At 42.8% G+C, this 17,448-nt stretch overlaps 1 protein-coding gene across 4 annotated transcripts in view; it reads right to left on the bottom strand.

Annotated features, from left to right (window-relative positions):
* Positions 1 to 17,448, bottom strand: part of TIMELESS (timeless circadian regulator) — a 164,248-nt gene that overhangs the window by 108,747 nt on the left and 38,053 nt on the right. For 3 of the 4 annotated variants that reach the window (XM_073613929.1, XM_073613928.1, XM_073613930.1), the window contains exons 2-4: positions 8,387 to 8,441; positions 7,737 to 7,876; positions 1,730 to 1,883 (exon numbers count right to left, since the gene is read on the bottom strand). In XM_073613929.1, the coding sequence (XP_073470030.1) occupies positions 1,730 to 1,883; positions 7,737 to 7,833 (251 nt within the window). In that variant the 5' untranslated portion in view covers positions 7,834 to 7,876; positions 8,387 to 8,441. Of the gene's footprint in view, positions 1 to 1,729; positions 1,884 to 7,736; positions 7,877 to 8,386; positions 8,442 to 14,514; positions 14,639 to 17,448 lie in introns of those variants that run through there. The other variant, XM_073613931.1, reaches the window with a different exon arrangement.

Genomic DNA, 17,448 nt, shown 5'->3' with positions numbered 1-17,448 from the left:
CCCTAACCTATCACAGTTCAATACCAGCTCTACGGGTCCCTGCTGGCTGCTGCCGGCCCCGAGTTGTCCACCCTCCACAGGAAATGGGTGGGGAACATACCGGAGCTGAACTGGGACGACTGGAGGGAGATTTGGGACTTTCCCTTCTCCCCTCTGGTCTCAGCTAGGGACAAACTGGTCCAATACAAAATTGTGCATAGAGCCCACTACACGCCTCACAGGCTGCACCAGATGTCGCCGGCGCATTCTCCGGCATGCTGGCGTTGCTCCTACCAACTGGGTGACTTTTTCTACATTTTTTGAGTTTGCCCAGCAATCGAACATTATTGGAAAGAAGTACTCCAGGTGATTGCCAAGGTCACTAAGGCTCGTGTTCCTTATGATCCTAAATATTCTGCTGGGGCTGGTGGAACAACTGTCAATGCTCAGAGCCAGGAAAATACTCATATCCCTGCTATTGTACTATGCTTGTAAGGCCATTACGATGAACTGGAAACAATAGTCTCCCTCCTCTGTCAGATTCTGGAAAAGCCTAGTAAATGCCAGTTTACCCCTGTATAAAGCCACCTTGGGCAGGGGTTGTCCACAAAAATTTGAAAAGGTATGGACCTGTTGGCTAGATGATAATACCATGGCAACTGTGAGTAACCAATTCCTAGATTAACACTATATCTCTAGTCTGTTAGTATATTGACCCAACTAATCTCATGTTGCATTATCCTGTTGGTACCAATTTGAGCACAGATTCTCCTGAACTGAACCTCTTTCCACATTGGGGTTATAGTATAAGTTAGTTTGTTTATGTTGTATGTTGTGCCCTGATGCCGCATCAGAACTGCCCCTGCGTGGGCAAGGTTTGGCCCCTGCATGGGCTAATTTTGTATGCTAATGAAATTTTATAAAAAAGATTTTGCAAAAAAAAAAAAAAGGCAGCACAGTAAATGTGCTATCCTACCTACCAAACCCACGGAGGTTTGTTTTACTTTCTGGAAACTTGTCATGATAGGAACATGGGGCTGCTATTGCCAAGTTCTTCTTCTGAAAATGAAAGTTGCGAGGCTATCTTTCTAACCCTCTGGCATCAATACTCTGAAGAATCCAGAACAAGCATGTAGAGAAGGAGTTGATTTTTTTGATCAGAATACAGCCAGACAACTAGCATTTTTGGGAGGAGGAAGAAAAACATTGGTAGCCCTTGTATCTTTATCACGATAGATTTACGCCAACATAATCTTTGGATGGCCTATCATGAAACCGAGTTATTCAAGGAAGCAGTAAAAATGGACTAGGAAACAGCCAAAGATGAATCTTATTGGATGTGCAGTGTGACAGATTAGCTTTACAAAACTTCATACCTTTTGGCTGGTAAAATAGTAAAAATTCAACAATGCATTTTGCTGACTTCCCAGGATTCCACCTAAATAAAACTAAAAGGAAAACCTAACCCCATAATGAAGGGGGTCTTTATTTCCAAGAGAAGAATCCAGTCATATGACCCGTCAGTCTGTGACAAGTTTCTCCTCCTATCATGTTCTCTGCAGCTTTATGCAGACAACACTCTGTAGGATACCACAGGCTACACGCTGTGTCTTGTATGTATGAATGAAACAAAAAATGCAGGCGTAGTGTGAAATAACACTAGTGTCCAGCGGAGAGCCAAGTGAGTCTCTTAGGAGTTAATGCTGTATGATACACAGAAAACTTATGATGATGCAGAACGTTAGATTACCTAATAACAGCATCAAAGAGTTGTTTGTCATTATGATGCTGTATGACTAAAGGCACAAGATCATTCTGTAAGATCTGAGCTGCTCCCAGTTGTTGCCGAATATCTCTGGTTTCATCTTCATGTCGCAGGTAACGGATTAAATCTTTCACACTTTCTATGGAGGAAAAGATGAACGACAGTGTGTTAGAAACCACAAAAAAGACCTCAATGATTATTTTTTTTTAATTAAAGTGTATCCAAACCCAAGAACAAAAATGTATCATAGACCAGGGGTCTCCAAACGTTTCACTCCGAGGGCCATATTGTATATTTTACACAAATTCGTGGACCAAAAAAAAAAATCAATCAGTTATTTATAAATAATCCGCAGCAGCAGACTAGGATAGAAATGGACAGGCAGCAGTACTAGATGGTGCTCCTTTATACTCCACCCGCATCTGAATGCCGGAGCCTCATGCTCTGGGACTAAACTTCTACTGTGCATGAGGCCTTACATCTTGGTTCCGTCAGTCTTCCCACACATGTGTCCCCATCATACCCCTCCACAGATTTGCATCCCCATCATAGCCCCCCACACATTTGTAAACCCATCAGAGTCTCCCCGCAAATTGGCATCCTCATCAGGGTTCCCCCACACATTTGTGTCCCCATCACAGCCCCATGCACATTTCCCCCCACCCCACCCACACGCACACACATTTGTTTGGGCTCCCCACATACATCTGTGTCCCCCCCCCCCCCGAGCCCCCACATGCACATTTGTGCCCTCCTCAGAGCCCCCCGATGCACATTTGTGCCCTCCTCAGAGCCCCCCGATGCACATTTGTGTCCCCCTCAGAGGCCCCCCCTCCATACACATTTGTGTCCCCCTCAAACACAATTGTGTCCCTATCAGATCCACCTCCCACTTTTTTGTGTTCCCCTCAGAGCCCCTCCCCCCCCCCCCCATGTATATTTGCCTCCTCATCAGAAAAACAGTGTGCCTCTGAAGCAACTACCAACCGACCAGGAAAGAGCTGGAAGGAACCGCTGCACCTTCCAGATCTGGTCCTGCTGTTACACAAGCACGCTGTTTAAAAGACACTTATGTTAAAAGCAGGCAGGAGACGGAAGGTCCAGTGGGTCTCCACTGAAGTGCTTCACTGGGAGTGAGTCATAGCAACCAATAGCAGTGCCGGGAGGGGAGGGCGGTGTCCGGTAGCAGGGCCTGCTCTGCATACCGCAGGAAAAAAGGGGGGGGGGGGTAGTGCAGCGGATGTCCCGCAGCCCGAAGAAGCTTGAGCAGAGACTGGTCCCTGCAGCGAGTCTGAGGACGCAAGGCCGGAAAAAAAATGTCCTAGCGGGCCGGATGTGGCACGCAGGCCGTACTTTGGAGACCCCTGGTATAGACCCTTAAACATGGTTGCTGCATTTTCTTTTCTTAGGCTTTTCTTTCACCTGTTGACACAGCTAGTAACACACTCCCCTTCTTAGGGTGGCTACAATCCCTCCTCCACTGTATCTATGAAGGAGCAGCAGCATTAGCAATCTGAGGAGAGGGTAATGTTAGATGGACTAGTAGATTAGGATGGACATAAGGGATCATAAAAGAATAGGCCATTATAGGGAGCAAGGCTGTACAGAGGAACGGATATTGAAGGGGCTGGAATGGAGGGGAGGGGTGGGGTTTTGTGGGTCAAACTAGGTGGCAGAGAAATTGCATTCCAACACTTAGGCTCCATTCACACCATGGCATTCATTTTTGCGGGCGGAATCACAGCGATTCTGCCTGCGATTCGGAAATGCTGCAAATTGCAGTACACCCTTGAGATCCCCGCTATTTTGAATGGCACCAAAACGTGGCTCGATTTTCCTGCGATTGTCACCAGACGAATGACGGTAAAATCGTGGTTAAAAATGCTCTACGCCCGGCACCAAAAAGAAGTTCTTGTACTTCTTTTAGGCATCAGGCGGCCCGTGATTCTGTTTGCACATTTTTACTGCGATTAGGCAGGCGACAATAGCAGCAAAATCACTCTGTAATTTGGTGCCATTCAAAATAGCGGGCAGAATCGTGGCAATTCCATCTGTAAACCGAACGCCATGGTGTGAATGGATCTTAAGGGCCAGTTCACATCACATGCAGTCCACTGCGTTTTTTTTCTGCATCAAAAACGCATGGATAGTAGGATATATGGCTTTCAATGGCATAGTTTACACCAGTACAGTCAGTTCCAGTAAAAAAGTAGAACATGCTGCATTTTTTCTGCACTGGACTGGAACGTGATAAAACGCATCAAAAACATGTCCTTATTTTAGGTTAAGAAAAAAAAAAAGTGGAAAAAAAATGCACTGGACTGCATCAAAAACACATCAAAAACACACTGGAACGCACCAAAAACGCGCATGCAGAAAAGCATCCAGAACACATCATAAGACTGCGTTTCTATGAATTGGCCCTTAAAGAGTACTGGTATAAAGTTATGGTTAAAAAATTGTAATATTAGAATATTAAATACTAAGACAAAAATAGGTTGGTTTACAAATGCAAGAAGTCTGGTAAACAAGATAGATGAACTAGAACAGGCATGCCCAAAGTCCGGTCTGCAGGCCAATCGCGGCCCGTGTGTCGGTTTTGAATGGCCCGCCTGGTTATCTGGACATGTATATCTTTTGTGACCCCCAACAATCTCCCAGCTCCGGGGCCACAAAATATTTATATGCCGGCTGCCTTGGAGGGGACAAAAAGGAGGCGGGACGAGAGCTGTACACACAGGAGTATTTCCAGTTTACACGGCAGCCTCTGTAATAGGAAGTCCCATCTCCTGCGCTGCCATTGGATGACTGTTCTGTCCATCAAAGGAGGCGGGACTTTCAATTAAAGAGGCCTCCAAGAAAACAGGAGTTTCTTCTGTATGTAATCTTTTGCCACTTGTCCCACCCCCTCCCTGGCTGCAGATGGATGGGCATCAATCAGACTGCACTGATGGCAATGGTGGGTGCTGCATTCCTGGCAATGGTGGGTGCTGAATTCCTGGCAATGGTGGGTGCTGAATTCCTGGCAATGGTGGGGCTGCATTCATGGCACTGACCCTTATTTTGCTTTACAATTTTTTATTTAAAATGTAAGTTTTTTTACCTGAAACTTCCCTCTTAAAGTGAAGGTGTGTGTTATACACCAATAAATACGGTATATCCAAATAACATGCCCAAGCTCATCTCTTTACTCTCACAAAGCCACAAAGGCAAGAGAATTCTTGTTGGGGAGTGTATTAGTGCTTGAACGAACACACTTAGACCGAATTTTAATGGTTCAAAGAATGTCAGGCAAAATGGTCGGCCCTCATGCATGTTCACTTCATCAAATCTGGCCCTCTTTGAAAAAAGTTTGGACACCCTTGAACTAGAACTGCTCTTATTTGAGGAGTACTTTGACTTCATATATATCAAGGGGTACACTCTATTTCAAAAGGGAAAGAGTTGGCAGAATAGGGGTGTTTATGTATGAGAAGAATGATTTGAAAGTTGGTTTGCGAGATGATATCTGTGATAGATGACAGAACTGTGATGGTGCTATCCTGATATTAACTGAGCAATTGGAACTGCTAAGTCAGCATAGGCTTGCCTTTATTACCATGTATTAGAGGACAATTTCATGAAACAGATGGTGGAAGCCATCTGGAAAAAATGCTCTGCTGTTGGATCTATTAATTTCAAACAACACGGAGCTTATTACAAACGTGTAGGGTAGAGACGACTTGGGAAATATTGATCATGGTGTAATCACATTTCCCAGAAGTTACAGGAAAGTAGGGCTGCAACGAACGATTATTTTCATAATCGATTAGTTGGACGAATATGGTTTCAATTAATTGGTAAAATCATAAAAACCGTAATATGCCATTTTTTCGTTTATTTAAAAGTAATAAATGAAAAAACTGTGTGTTACACTCAAACTGCAGAATAAAAAACGTTTTACATTAACATTACACAACTGTGCAGCAGCACAAAAACAAATCCTGTCGTATCTATTTCTCCCAGGAACACCAATGATGGGGCACTAGTCCTCCCGGGAACACCAATGATGGGGCACTATTCCTCCCGGGAACACCAATGGGACACTATCCCTCCCCACCCCCGGAACACCAATGATGGGGCACTATACTTAGGATCAAGGGGCACTTGTTGTCAACTTGTCATCACTATGTACTACTACTGAGTATTGTATAGCCGCTACCTTATATCACTTCACAGGTGCAGCTCGGTGCTCACGGCTGCTTCTCGCCTCTCTCTCTATTCCCTCGAGGTAGCAAGCTGAGAATATCGGGGGGGGGGGGGGGAGCTGACGTCAACGAGGAGGAGAAAGGCGGATGTGCCAGGTCACATGAGCGCCGCTGTATTCTCATAAGAATACGGCGGCCTTGTACACAGGATTCACTGGGACGGAGGCAGGACTGGCAGGGAGGAAGGTGCCGTTAGACCAACTAATCGATAATGAAAATTGTTGACAACGATTTTCATCATCGATTATTATCGTTTTTATCGATTAATCATTGCAGCCCTACAGGAAAGAAAAGCATTTTGTTATGACAAGAATTCCAAATTTAAAAAAAAACTATCAATAAACTGAGATCCTTAACGCACAATGCTGCATGGTACCAAATATTTGCAACAAAGAGCACACTAGGTAAGTGGGAGTGTTTTAAGATTAATTGAACAAGTGCATTAATTATTGTATTCCATTGGGTAACGACCATAAAACAACTAAAATAAAACCTACTGTATGTCACTAAATTCTAGTGTTAAAAAAAAAAAAATGAATTAAAAAAACAGCCCATAAATTGACTTGTCATGAACAGGCTTGTTGGAAGAGTTTTGCTTGATTACTGCTGATCAGTGCATGCTGAAGGCAGGGGAGTCTTGCTATCGAAATACAATGACACAGTGGGGAGGATTCCCACATCTCGAATGTGTGGATGGAGGGATTGATTCAGGTTTTTTTTTTTTAGCCTGCTGGGGCCAGCTTTAGTCTTCAGGTCATAATCTAATCTATGTCTCAAAAACGCGCTCTCCTTAGTTTACCTCTTTTTAACATGGCACTACATTGCAAGATAACTTGGACATGTTTGATCAGTTCTTTCCTGCAAAGCTATTGCCCAAGTCTGTAACTCTGTCTCTGAAAAATTAGAATTGATCTTGCAAATCAGAAGCAGTAACCATTTGGTGGCATCTTCTACCTGAACTAAATGTATGTTTCGCTATTGAATACATCTTTAGGACAATTTTGGCATGATTAAGGTGAACAGTGCTAACTGTGCATTACAAGAGTTTATTAAGATTTTAGGTACCAGGGGAGGACAGGTTTGTGGAGAAGCATATAATCTGACTAGACAAACGATGCACTGATCCGATGCTGCACTAAGGACAGGATCATAAGTAAGGACAATGCACTAGGAGGTATAGTTGGTAGGAAAATGGCTGCAGTCAAAATTATGGCACAGCAAGCATTATCATTGTGCAAACATGTGGTTATGTGTATGTACAGTGCATATACACAACATATTTTTTTAAAGCCCAACTCTTGGAAAATGTAAAATTATCTCTTGCAGTGGGGCTGCCCCTAAATTGCATTTGTTAAATGCTCGCTTTGTCTGAGGGAGAGGAGAAACACGTTTACTTACCTGACCCTCCACTTTCTTGGTAGATGGTGCTCCCCCATACTCTGGCAGTAGACAATCCCTCAGCATCTTGATGACATCAGGACCCTAAACCGCTGAAGCGTTGGGGAGAAGACAATGTGGGACGGGTCTAGCAGAAGGGTGAAGTGGAGGATTGGGTATGTAAGTTTTCATTTATTGTTCCCCTAGACCTAAACTTGCAAAAGCCCTTGAAGTGCTGACACAGCCCCACTGCAAGGGTTGCTTTTTTTTACTTGAGTGGAGTTGGGCTTTAAGCATTTTTGCATTTAGCTTTATAAAGAAACACTAGCAAGGTTTAAACCAATTTTGTATATGTATCTTTTGCTCACCAAGGCAATCAGGTTCTTTGTGGTAGGTATCTCCCTCCAGGTACCCCAAGGCACTGCATGTTGCTAACAGTTCACAATTCATCATGTACAAGTCCATAAATTTCTTGCCACGTTAAAAAAAAAAACTGTGGGTCTTTCAGCTGTTGAATAGAAAAAAACATTCAAAACAGTTGGAATGCATATAAAAAGGTAAAAGGAAAAACAGTTTAAAAACATACTTTCAAATCAGTTCCAGCTCTCTGTGATACAAGCACAACAAAAGCTCAGAGCCAATCTATAGGAGCTATGTACTGACTGTAGCAGTAACCATTGTATTCTGCTGACCGGGAATGTTCCCTGTGCCTCCTCCTGCCAGAATGCAATGGCGCAGCAGGGGGCATTCCCCCATCAACACTGATCGTGTTGATAGGGACGTTAATCAATTTTCTTTCCTGTCACCAGTGATGGAAGGAAAGAAAAGGTAAAGGGCCTAAGGAATGCCACAAGAAAATATGACTTTCCTATGGAACTGAATCGGTGCTTTCCTTTCAGCACTGTGAGCTGTTCTTTCTACCTAGTACAAAGAAGGAATCGATTATAGTTGTGAGTTTCAGCCAAACAGGAGGTACAGCTGACAGGTTGCTTTAAAAACACGGCAAGAACATTCTTACCTGATAAATATCACTTCTAAGCTGATGGTCAATATCCTAAGTAGATCAGATTGTCCTGTAAATAAAAAAATAAAAAAAGAATGATAAAACACAAAAAAGAGAGCAAAATATATATTCTACTATAAGGCTGGAAAAAAAAAACAACTCATTACAGCTGGTCTTATACAGTAACCAGTTTTTTGTGCTTTTTTATTTTTTATTGCAACTTACTTTTTGTATACCAATTAGGGTTTTATTTATTCTTAATAGCTGTACATTGTCTCACACATGAACTGGAATGTCAGGGACTGCTGCTGTATGTCATGGTCAGAAGACAGGGAAATACCAGGCAAGCCTTAAAATGCACAGCTGACTATTAATTTACTACTTAATATCAAAGGATGTAATTCTATTCAGTAACTCTTGTAATTCAGACATCAGTGCCACATTGCATAGCCAGAAAGATTACTCTAATTTTGAGCTCAGTTTTACAGCATCTGGGGCTCACTTTCTTACTTGTGGTACAAAGATGGTGATGATTCAGTGCCCAATGAGCAAGCTACGGTGGAAAAAAAAAAAAAAAAAATGTTGACAACTCCACCCCCTCCCCCAACATATGCTGCTCATTTTGTCTAGGGGAAGCAATAGAAATAAATACTTACCTTACCCCTGTTGGTCCAGTCTTCCACTCTCAGGTATCACATAATAATGCAGGATAGCTTGTCCTGAACTGTATGCAATGACAAGGCAAGGGGCCAGACACACAACCTGAGAAGACCCCCCAGATTAAACAGCACCATATCCAGTATATATGGATATGGTGTTGTTTATATCACCTTGTTAGTTGCTGACATGAATTAGGCATTAAGTCAGTGAAATCAGAAATTACACATTTCTTTCCTGAATATCTGTTTCAGGTCCCGGACTCGGTATTGGAGCCAGGATTAGAACGACAACTCCAAGTCTGCACTTTCAAAAACAAGTTAGGAATATCTGCTCCTGTCTTCAAATGTTCCCTTTTAAAGAAGAACTATCATTTAACATTTTTTTTCAACTCTCTAGGGGACTAAATGCATACAGCACTTAGTCCTACTCAAAGCCATCCTTTATTTCTAAGTAGAGTTGCTGGGCAAGTCTTGTGACTTTCCCCCCGACCGCCAGTCAACAATGCTGCTATGAAGTAGACAGATTTGTGATCGACACCTCAGGTCTCTGGCAGCAATGCTCCAGAGACCAGCATTGTCATTCACACAAACAGATCACACTGAAATGTACCAAATGTGGTAGAGGAGGGGGGAGGAAGACATAAAGCGGAACTTCCCCTTTTGGGTGAAGCTATGCTTTAATGATAGTTTTTCTTTAATATCGTTACATTATCCCAGAGCTAGACATTTTATTAAAACCTGCATGCAACCACAAGTGAAAAAAAAAACTTTCTGTGCTGCAGCTGTCCCCCAAAGCCCCCCTTTTTCTTACCTGAGCCGATCCTTTCAGCGACGATCCCAGTAGCTCCAGCCGCTGTCTCTAGTCCTCATTGGATAGATTGATAGTAGCAGGAGCCATTGACTCCCGCTGCTGTCAATCCAATCCAGTGACACGTGAACCGGGCCGAGTCCTGCTGTCTGCGTCAAGGGACGCACGGGTGCCCACCATAGAAAGCAGATCTCTGTGGGGGCACCCAATAAAGAGAAGGGGCAAGGAGGAGCGCCACTGAGGGACCCCAGAAAAGGAGGATCGGGGCCTCTCTGTGCAAAACCCTTGCACAAAGCAGGTAAGTATAACATGTTTGTTATTAAAAAAAAAAAAAAAACCTTTACAATCACTTTAACTAAAGAATGTAAATTAAATTCTGATGTGATTGCATGGTTTATGTCACCCTAGCCTTAACTGATACCAGGTGATTTTTATTTATTCTAGTCACAGATGCATAATAGGAACACTAATAGGAACATAGTGTAATTTAAAGTGTTACTAAACCCAGGACGATGCATTTATTATACCTGGTACACAGAACATGGAAATTCATGGAACATGGAAATTCAATTATTTTAATAAATATAAAAACTGCTAAATACCTTTTCTCATCAGCAGTATATAGCAGTCTTGTCTTGACTTCTATCCAGTGTCCCCATTCTCCTCTGACTGTCCTATGTGGCTGCATGAGCCCTGCCCTCTGTCTGGACAGTGCTGATTGGCCCTGTGCTGATCACATGCACTCTCCCAAAAAAAAAAAAAAAAAAAAAAAAAAAAGGAAGAAGAAAACTCTCTAACAATACACACCAAACTGAGCATTGACCAGAGTACCCCCAAGGCTCTGTGCTATCAGGAGATGGATTGGGGACTGTGGAAGAAAGGGAGGAACAGATTTTTCATTTTGTGGGTTTAGTAACACTTTGAAAGAAGTCTATGCCCTCCAAAAATTGCACATGACAGAGTGATAAACTAAAAGCATTCAAATAGTGCTTCCTACTTAAATAAAACAAATACCTCAAGTTACTGTATTTAAACTACTTTGCTACCAAACTATTCCTGTACACATGTGATGACCCATTTTCTGTGACAGCATATAAGTTACGGTGTTTCCAAGAAACAATTTTACAGCAGGGGAGTAGGGTATCACATAAATCAGAATGTATATCCTACATATACATTGTTATGGCCTGAAGGTCAAGCCATAATATGTGCAATGTTTTATTTGTTATACATAGAATCTTTGGCTCCTGTGTATACGTAAACCTCGTACACATGATAAGAATATCGGACAAATGATGGTCTGTTTTTTTGGGGGTTTTTTATGCATGTTCGTCTCATATCAAAAACCAATAGGTTACTAAAGTTACGAAAATACTCGTACGACTGAATACAACTTCGAAAGTGATGTAACGGGTTGTATTGTATTGTATTCTTTCACTTCCGAGCATTTTTTTTTTTTTAGATGAATACTGTACAGATTAAAAGAAAACCGTTTGTTCTGGATCATACAAGAAAAATGTTAGCGTTTGTCCCTTTGAATAATTTTGCATGTACTGTCGTGATCGGCTTTAGAAAGCGGTGTACCAACAATTACATTATTGTACGATTGCATCAATAGCGGTATTTTTCTTCCGATTTTCTGGTCGTGCGTACTAGGCATTAAAAGATAAACTAAAGGCGACCCTTTTTTGTTTGTTTTTGATCAAGCAGAGAGAGATTAGAAACCCTGTCTGGTTTTCATTGCTGCCCCCCCATTAGGGAGATTCGCCCCCTCTATTTGTTATGTTTACCGTTATCGCTGAAAGTGACAGAAAATTCCAAATTTTGGATTCTCCCAAGAACAGTAATAAAGGGTAAATCTTCCAATGGAGACCCTAGCTCTGGTGACAACCAGATACCCCCACCCTACCTGTTTTGGCAATAGGACAAGAAGTAAAGTGAAATCTCCCCAATGGGACACAGATGGCAAAAAACCCCAAGATGGTATAGTTATAGCCAGGGCTTTACAAATTTGATTTGAATCTAGGAGCCAGCTAAAAAAAAAAAAAAAAGTTAGGAGACATTTTTTTTTTAACCACATCAATACTGGGCACTTTGACCCCCTTCCTGCCCAGGCTAAATTTTCAGCTTTCAGCACTGTCACACTTTGAATGACAATTACATGGTCATGCAACACTGTACCCATATGAAATTAATTTTTATCATTATTTTCATACAAATAGGGCTTTCTTTTGTTGGTATTTAATCACCACTGGGTTTTTTTTATTTTTGCTGAACAAACGAAAATAGACCAAAAATTTTGGAAAAGAAAGCCTCTCTTCATATTTTGCAAAAAAGTAATTTTTCTTCTTCACCGATATGCGATAAGGCTGAACTGATGGGCACTGATGATCAGTTCCCTGATCATCAGTGCAAATGTCCCCTGTCACAGGACAGCCGGTTATTGGCTTTCCTTTCCTCACGCTGTGACAGCGCTGAGGAAAGGAAATGCCAATAACCAGCATTTGTTTACATGTGATCAGCTGTGATTGGACACAGCTGATCACATGGTGAAGAGCTGCTGTGATTGGCTCTTTACCTCGATCTGTGATCAGCTGTGTCCAAAGCATGCGGTTCTGAGAGAACGGCAATAGACACCCTCCCAGAACTGGACCACCGCGCTGCAGCTGTCCCCCTGCTATAGCGCGCTTGGCAAGTTGGAGGCAGATGCGGACAGCTGACAAAAGCACAGGCACCAGGATGCAATTTCTAGTCGCCATGGTGACCTGGCAACTGGGATTTGTCGAGCCCTGGTTATAGCCCATCCCTTACTCTATCCAAAATGGAGAAAAAGTTTTGTCTTTAATTCTACTTTAATCCCTCTGCTTTCTCTCTAACCAGATTTGTACAGAGAAAGCATCGCCATTATGGCATTTATGTGCTATCTTGCCTTCCTTCAGAATAAGATCAGTTCAAAACTTGCCAGACATTAACATTTTAATAACAGCCTTCTGCAATATCTATAACACTACAGTCAGAGATGTGCTCTTTAATAGAAAGGGGACAGATTTCAGCTGTGATTGTGGCACGGTTTTGCCGCGATTGTTGCCAGACGAATCGCTGTAAAATCGCGCAAACAGAATCACAGGAGGCCTGTCACCCAAAAGAAATTCCGGAGCTTCTTTTGGGCGACAGGCGTCCCGCAATTCTGTTTGCGCAATTTTACCGCAATTCATCGGGCAACAATCGTGGCAAAATCACGCTGTGATTGGGGTGCCATCGAAAGTAACGGGGATTACAGGGGCATCCCGCAATTTGCGGCGGAACACCATGGTGTGAGTGGAGCCTTAGCCGGACACTAGAAAGCAGAAAATGTCTGCCATTTCTCACAGAGTGTCATCAGTGCAAAAGGGGTTAGTGTCACTAAAGGCAAATCCTTCTTTTTAATTTTGGACAGAGTGGAGAGGGAATAGAACCCCTGTCAGTTTTTATAGTTGTCTGTGTCCCCATTAGTGAGATTCAACCTCTCTATTTGTATTGTTTACCATTATCATTGAAAGTAAAAGAAAATCCTAAATTTTGGGTTGAGATCAAAACAGGAATAGAGGGTAAATCTTCCAGTGGGGGGCACTAGTTCTGGTGACAACCAGGGATTCACTCACTTGAGGGATTTTCTCTCTCTTCCTGTTTGGCTATGGGGCAGGAAGTGAAGTGAAATCTCCCCAATGGGACACAGAAGGCAAAAAACCTGACAGGGGTTATAACCTTCCCTTACTCTATCCAAAATGAAAAAATGTTTTGCTTTAAGTGACACCATGTGAAGACTTACTGATTGCTGAAGAAAAATGGTGAAGGTTACAATTACCCAATGGTATATTATCTACTTTAGTGGTGACAGCAACGGTCTTCTTGACCACATTTGCCAACTTTGGTATATCTATAATGTATATAATGAAAGCATCAATTACATTTCTTTCCTATTTACAGCCATTATAACAAGTTTTCTGTAGTTACACAATATATGGCACAGATTTTTAATAGCTATTATAAATATACACATAAACTAATATGCATTAGCAACTTCAAGCAAAGGGTTAGAGGCGGTTCACACAGGGGGCAACACGACTTGCAGGCCGACTCTGTGAGGCAACCCACACACAACTTCAGCGGCGACTTGGAAAACGACTTCTATATAGAAGTCAATGCAAGTCACCCCAAACGTTGTACAGGAACCTTTTCCTAAGTCAGAGCGACTTGAGTCGCTCCTATTAGAACGGTTCCATAGTACAGAACGGGACGCGACTTGTCAGGCGGCTAAGTGTCGTGACAAGTCGCCCCTGTGTGAACCGGGTCTTAGACAATCATACGATTAAAACATATTCTATTCTGCGGATGCCACAGGTTTTTTTTTTTTTTCCCTACTAGACAGCTTTGCAACCAAAAAGAATTCAAGTATAAAAGTTATAGTGAAATTAAATTGGTGTGTAAAATTATATTTGACCTGTTATTTTATGACATTTTCAGTCTAATTTCTGCCTTCTTAAAAGTTCAATCACAGATTAATTAAAAACGCACATAAAAGTAAAGTCTTAATACTGCAATGATCGCAAATGCTGCAAGCATGTTTTATGCTGATAACTTTATGTGGAAGATGTCATTCTAACACAAAACCTGCCTGCAATGTATTAAGTCCATACCTTCCCATCAGCAAACTTCAGGCTTTGTCTGCAGTGTGCAGCAGCCACAGTCTGATCTCCCACTGTTCACAGAAGAAGCTTTCATCTTAAGGAGCAGAGGAAGTGCACACCGAGCTAGGGGTAGGAGGAGATAAAAAGGGATGGCACATCACATAACTAATCTTATGCAAGCGGTCTATTTACCCAGAGGCACTCACTGAACTAACCTACATTCTTAACCATTCTACAAGACGCACACCATGACAGCAAGGCCAACCTGACAAAAAGCAGGTCAGGAATATTCAACAAGGATAAACTGTTTTTTCCAGAAGCAAAATTATGGCATTTGGTAAAAAAGCTCAGATAGGATAGACACTGCCATGTCAGTTACATTAAAAGTCAGCAACGCAAACTTTTGAGAAGCAGAGAAGTAAAAAATGTTATAAAGAGGTAATCATTCCGAAAGTTCGAGCTTTCACTGTATGGTTAGCAGAGAACAAACCCGTGACATAACAGTATATTTAAAGACACAACATTCTTTGTGAAAGAAAACTCTAATATGAGTTGTCATCAGAACAGGGATTAGAGGGAAAGTCTTCCAGGACTACCGTTCTCTCGACAGCCCAATTCTTCAGTCAGCACTGGAGGGGCTCTCTGCTCAGTGAAGACCAAGAACTGAGCGATCAGTGTTTTTTTGATCGCTCAGTTCTCAGTCTTAGAAGTAGTGGAGAACAGATGCAACATTGAATCAATGTTGCATCCACCTAGGTAAGTATCATCTTTTTTTTTTTTTCTGAAATTTGAACTTTTAAACGTGCAAACACTAAGGCCCCTTTCACACTGGGGCGGTGGGTGCGTCTGCGATAAAACGCCGCTATTTTTAGCGGCGCTTTATTTTTAATTTTGCAGCGCTATTCGTCCGCTAGCAGGGAGCTTTTACCCCCCCCCCCGCTAGCGGCCGAGAAAGGGTTAAAACTGCTGCTGCAGCAGTGCTATACCGGCGGTATAGCCACGCTGCTCCATTGATTTCCATTGGAAGGAGTGGTGTATTCACCTCTGCTTCACCGCTCCAAAGATGCTGCTTGCAGGAGTTTTTTTTAATGTCCTGCAAGCGCACCGCTCCAGTGTGAAAGCACTATTTTTAGCGCTGTAGCACCTGTAAAGCACCTCAGTGTGAAAGGGGTCTATGTGTGTAGCATTTCTGCACATTCAGACATGTCTGCACATTCCACATGATCAGCTGTGTCCAATCACAGCTGATCACGGATGTAAATAGAAACAGGTTATCAGCACTCCTTTCCTTAATGCTGACAACATGAGGAGAGAAGAGAGCCGATAACCAGCTTCTCTAAAAGGGACATCTACACTGATAATCAGGGCCCCGATTATCAGTGCTGTCCTTACAGTGCCCACCAGTGCCTCATCATAGTCACCTACTAGTGCCGCCTATCAGTGCAGCCTCATCAGTGCCCACCAGTGCCTCTTCATCAGTGCAGCCTCATCAGTGCACATCAGTGAAGGAGAAAAATGACCTGTTTGCAAATTTTTATAACACACTATGAAAACTTTATTTTCATAAATTTTAGTTTATTTAGCAAAAAATAAAAAACCCAGTGGTGATTAAATACCACCAAAGAAAGCTCTATTTGTGTGAAAAAAAAATGCTAAAAATTTAATTAGGGTACAGCGTTGTATAACCATGCAACTGTCATTCAAAGTGCGACAGCGCTGAAAGCTGAACACTGACCTGGTAAGGAAGGGGTTAAAAGTGCCCAGTAGGCAAGTGGTTAAGATTCATGTTCACAAGGTCTAAAATCAGATTTTCTCAACACTGGAAAGATTACCCCTCACTTCCTATTGTGTCTACAGGCCAGGAAATGAAGAAATATCTACTGGACGATGATAAAAAAAAAAAAAAAAAAAGGAATTGACATGGCTTTTAACCATTCCCTTCTCTATCCAGAATATATACATGGATATACATTAGGCCATGTTCACACCGGTATGCTGTGGTTTGGGTAGACGTGTAAAATTTCCGGAAACTTTGAAACCATGAGAAAAAAAAAAAATGAACATTTTCGGGGAAAAAAAATATTTAGTGTGGGGTAGTTTTACAAATTGAAAGTAAATTTGTTACACTGGGGGGCGTGTCCAAGATGGCGACTTCAGCGGCTGCTTTCTCCACGAGCTCCGTTGGCTTTCTGGCAAATCTCTGGATCCACGGGCTAAAATCTACTAGTTTCTGCCCTGACGACACGTGGATGAGGCGCAGATCATCGAGCTTGCAGTCCGGAAAGAGGATTTGTTTCCCTCCGAGAGCGGAAGATCTACCGCCACCCCCCTGTATTTCCAAGGAGCCACAATCCAGACGCTGCTCCCACGTGGCCTCACAAACAAGCCCAATGGGGTCGGCTGACTTTAGGCCACCGTGGCTTGCGGAGGCGATGGCAGCCATCGCTACTTGTCAATCCACTCTCACCAAGATTGAGGCAGTACAGATGGATGTAGGCCTCATACGCCAAGACTTGGCTAAGCTCGGCTCCAGAGTGACAGAAACCGAGCAGCGGATCGGTCAGACGGAGGATGATGTACTGGCACAATCGGCGGCCCTCCACACTCTCCAGAATAAAGTGAAGGCTGTTGAGTACAGGGCAGAGGATGCCAAGAACAAGAACAGAAGAAACAACCTTTGCATAACTGGCCTGCCTGAGGGAGCTGAGGGGGGGAACCCGACGGGCTTTGTGCAGGACATGCTGCGCACTCTTCTTCCTGATGCCGCTTCTCCCCTCACTACACTGTGGAGAGGGCCCACTGCGTCCCACCTAAACCTGTCCCTCTAAGAGCCCCTCAAGGACCTTTATCCTCAGTATGCTGAATTTTCGTGGCCGGGATGAAATTCTCCAGGCTTCCGGGCTGCTGGAGGATCTGCGTTTCCAAAATCACAAATTAATGATT

The sequence above is a fragment of the Aquarana catesbeiana genome, linkage group LG02 (assembly GCF_042186555.1).
Source record: "Aquarana catesbeiana isolate 2022-GZ linkage group LG02, ASM4218655v1, whole genome shotgun sequence".
Lineage (NCBI taxonomy): Eukaryota > Metazoa > Chordata > Amphibia > Anura > Ranidae > Aquarana > Aquarana catesbeiana.
Note: the sequence above shows the minus strand (reverse complement) of the source record. Positions and strands in the feature narration are given on the sequence as shown.